This window comes from Dasypus novemcinctus, chromosome 16 (genome assembly GCF_030445035.2).
Source record: "Dasypus novemcinctus isolate mDasNov1 chromosome 16, mDasNov1.1.hap2, whole genome shotgun sequence".
Lineage (NCBI taxonomy): Eukaryota > Metazoa > Chordata > Mammalia > Cingulata > Dasypodidae > Dasypus > Dasypus novemcinctus.
Genome location: NC_080688.1, coordinates 13,582,932 through 13,587,038, shown reverse-complemented (window position 1 = coordinate 13,587,038; position 4,107 = coordinate 13,582,932). Strand labels below are relative to the sequence as shown.

At 33.2% G+C, this 4,107-nt stretch overlaps 1 protein-coding gene across 1 annotated transcript; it reads left to right on the top strand.

The window, feature by feature from the left end:
* The first annotated feature begins 1,846 nt into the window (after positions 1–1,846).
* LOC131273713 (olfactory receptor 14C36-like) lies at positions 1,847–2,767 on the top strand. Its single transcript, XM_058277891.2, has one exon. The coding sequence runs from the start codon at positions 1,847–1,849 to the stop codon at positions 2,765–2,767; it is 921 nt and encodes a 306-aa protein (XP_058133874.2).
* Positions 2,768–4,107: the final 1,340 nt, after the last annotated feature.

Here is a 4,107-nt window from a genome sequence, read left to right as displayed (position 1 = left end):
AATGTTAGAACTGGAAAACTGCACTAACAACTTGCAATAAAAAACCTGATGACTTACAGAAGAACAGTTGGCATTCATTTTACTGCTATATAATAGCTGAATTGAAATTAGATCTTTGAAAAGAGAGTTTTTACATTATAATCTAAAGCAGTGGTTTCACATTGTTTAGAGTGTATGACTGCATACACGGCAGATCACAGGACAAAATATTGTTGTATCACCAGTTAGTGGATGTTTCTGTTTAAGTGACAATCACACTATTGAAATGTGTACTTTGATATGAAGTCAGCACAATCTGTATCCAGGAGATGCACTTGTGCAATGATTTTGTTGTTTGTTTTTTAATACAAATTTTATTATGATTTTTATTTCAAAATTGGAATTATTTATGCACATTTTTCCTATATAGTTCATAATTACAAAAAAATTTATCTTTATATTTTCTTTGCCAAATTATTGGTTATGCATTCATGTGGTATAATGTGAATAAGTGAATCACTGTCATAAAAATAAAATATATATTCAATCCTTCATACATCAAGGATAATTTTAGATATTTTTAATAGCACAGTATGAATGAGCATGAAGTAATTGTTCATGATTCATCCACACAACCTCCAAACCAGAATCTACTTATAATTCATACCAAGGTATTTTAAAACATTGCATTAATTATAAAAACTATTAAACATTATATGGCTCTGTAGATGAATAAATAAATGAATAAATGTGTTAATGAACAAAATATTTCTTCAATTTCTTCAGGTTGAAAAAACATTCTTCAAGTCTTTGCTGAAAGGACAAGGAACAATTTTCTGTTACACTATGAAGGGAGAGAACTCTTATACAATATTCTAATTATCCCAGGAAAACCTTACTGGGCAGTATACTATCTGACTTCTTGCTAGCCTGCAGGAAAAGAAAAGGATTCAGTGTTACAATCTCGGTTCAAATCTATTCAAACATTTTATATTGTCATGTTTCTTTGAACAGAAATTTTCATTATCAAATACAGATTTTTAAAAATGAATTAATAACATCAAATTAATGTGGCAGGTATTATTGAAGATATTTCACAGAGACCTTATTCCTAAGGATAGAAATTATGCCACACCATATATCTAAACTAGTTCAAGTTCAATATGAATTTGAAATAAAATATTTTAATAAAATGATCATCTATGATTTAAACAAGTTCAATTAATATCAATTAGTATATGAATTTAAAAAAATATTGCTAATATGTTACCAGAAAGAAGATGGTCATTAGAGCAAAGTGTTCTCAAATGAGAATTTCCAAATGAAGTCAGTATAAAATGTCATAGTGTGGGATAAAGGATAAAAATTATTTTCCTGTTAGCAGATAAAGGATTACAACCACACATAAAATATTAGCTCTCTATATTTATTCAGATCCAATTTCTCATCAACTAAGGATAAGTGTTAACATTTATAGAACACTGCTATTGAGGCTGTATGTATAAATTTGTCAATATTTAACTCAATTATTACTCCACACAAACTTTGACTTACATATATATACAATTCACACCTAGTTAGAAAAACCTAACCAAAGTTAGGCACAGACACTAAAGAGTTATTTTTATTGCTACCCATGCACTGTAAATAATATATAAGAGAAGGAAAACTAAAGGAACTTAAGGCAACGCTATGCAATTGCCTAATAACTAATGGGACCTACAAACAGTAGAGATGGCTGAGTATGCATTGATAAATATCAATGGGCTAATTTCTTTCTTCATGTTGATTCTCCATGTTTTTTAGGTACTATCTGCTTCATTTATCCATGTCCAAAGCAAATTACCAAAAGATATCCAACTCTACTATGAACAATGAATTCGTGCTTACAAGATTTTCTGATGTGTGGGAGTATAGATTCCTGCATGCCATGCTATTCCTGCTGATGTATTTGGCAACACTGATGGGGAACTTTCTCATTGTCACAATAACCACCCTTGACATGAATCTTCATACCCCCATGTATTTCTTCCTCAGGAATCTGTCAATCTTAGACATGTGTTACATTTCTGCTACTGTCCCCAAAGCCTGTGCCACCTTTCTCACTGACAACAGGACCATTTCAATGGCTGGTTGTGCATCTCAGGTCTTCATGGTCTTTTTCTGTGGATTTGTGGAAGTGATGTTCCTCACCTCCATGGCTCATGACCGCTATGTGGCCATCTGCCAGCCCCTCCACTACCCTATGGTCATGACCCCTCGCATCTGTGTCTGGATGACTCTGGCCTCTGTACTCAGTGGTCTGGTCTATTCAGGATTCCACACTGGTAACACTTTCCAGCTGCACTTCTGTCAGTCTTATGTGGTCAATCAGTTCTTCTGTGATATTCCCTCTCTGCTGAAGCTCTCCTGCTCTAACACCTTGACCAATGAAATTTCAATATTTATCTCTACATTCGTGATTGTTGGTGGCTGCTTTGCCTTTATTATCAGGTCTTATGCTTACATATTTTCTACTGTGCTCAACTTTCCAATGAGGACAGAGAGGAGAAAAGCCTTTTCTACCTGTGTCCCTCATATTCTTGTAGTGTCTGTCTTTCTCCTCTCTGGTGCTGCTGTGTATATGAAGCCAACCTCCAACTCACGCACAATTCAGGACATGATCACCTCCGTGTTCTATTCTATAGTCCCTCCTTTATTGAATCCTATTATATATAGTCTGAGAAACAAGCAGATAACAGAGGCTGTGAAGAAATTTATGCACAGAATGCTTTATTCAGGAAAGTGATAGGATAATTCTTTCAAGACAATCTTATATAGATGACATGAGTTGAAAATGTTTTAATACTAACTTTCTTGCCTAGTTCCAAATTTTGAGCCCTGACTTGATTTTGAACCTGTCTTGATTTCTAAGGCACAGACTTTGTGGAATGTGTCAGCATAGGAAGAGTAAAATTATTTTGTTTTTGGATTTCTTTCCAAAATTGCACATACCCTAATTACTGAAGCAACACTGCTAAAGGATCTTGTCTTTTGCTAAACATCTTTCCAAATTTTCTCCTTTAAATCTAGAGTTAGATTAATTATATATTGATTTTCTGATATATTTGTGCAATTAAAAGACAGAGATTTTATTCAACATTTTATTTAAATCATTATGAAAAATGTAAATATTTTCTTCTGAAAATTGGTCATGAAATAATATTAAACCTTAATCTTTTATCTTAATAAAAAGGAGTGATCTGTACTATGCGTATTGTTTAGAGGGATCAGTGGTATATTTTCCTATTTTTCATAATATGGAAGAAGAAATTTTAAATACTTTCTCAAAGTGAAAATTTTATTTGCAATATCTAATTCAGTTGTACGGTGAAAAATTAGAATTATGATAATTTATTGTAAGTTTTTAAACTCTGTACATCAAGAAGAAAATAATCAGATTAATTTATTTCTGTTTCATTCAAAAATCTTCTGATGCATTATTTCAATATATAATGAAAATGACAGAAACATGAATTTAAGTGGAACATCAACTACATTTCTTAAGTATGAGAACTTTTAATCTCTACCTAACTCTTTATTGAGGAAGAGCACTAACTAGAGGAGGAAAAACTGATTGTCATGTTTCTTAAAATATTTCCAAAATATCCATTCTTGCTGGTTAAACTATTCCTTCTCCTTTTTTTTAAATCACTATTTATCACTATTTCTAAGCATCACAACTTAAAAATATATATTATACGTATAGTTTTTTTCTTCCCTTCCCCCATCTCCCCATTCCTGCTCTGTTTTTGCTGTCTGTGTCCATTCACTGCATGATCTTCTTTGTCTATTTCTCTTTTTGTCTTCTTCTCATCTTTATCCTCCAGGATTCACTGGGATTCAATCATGGGGACCTCTGATGTGTAGAGAGGTTCCCGGTCAATTGTGCCACCTCAGCTCCTAGTCTCTGCTATGCTAAACCTTGACTCTCCCCTTTGTCTCTTTTGTTGCATCATCATCTTGCTTTATAACTCACTTGTATGGGCACTGGCTTACCATATGGGCACTTGGTTTGCTGTGTGGGCACTGGTCTCACCATTTGGGCACTGGCTTACTGCTCAGGCATGCTTTCTTTGTTTCTTTTTC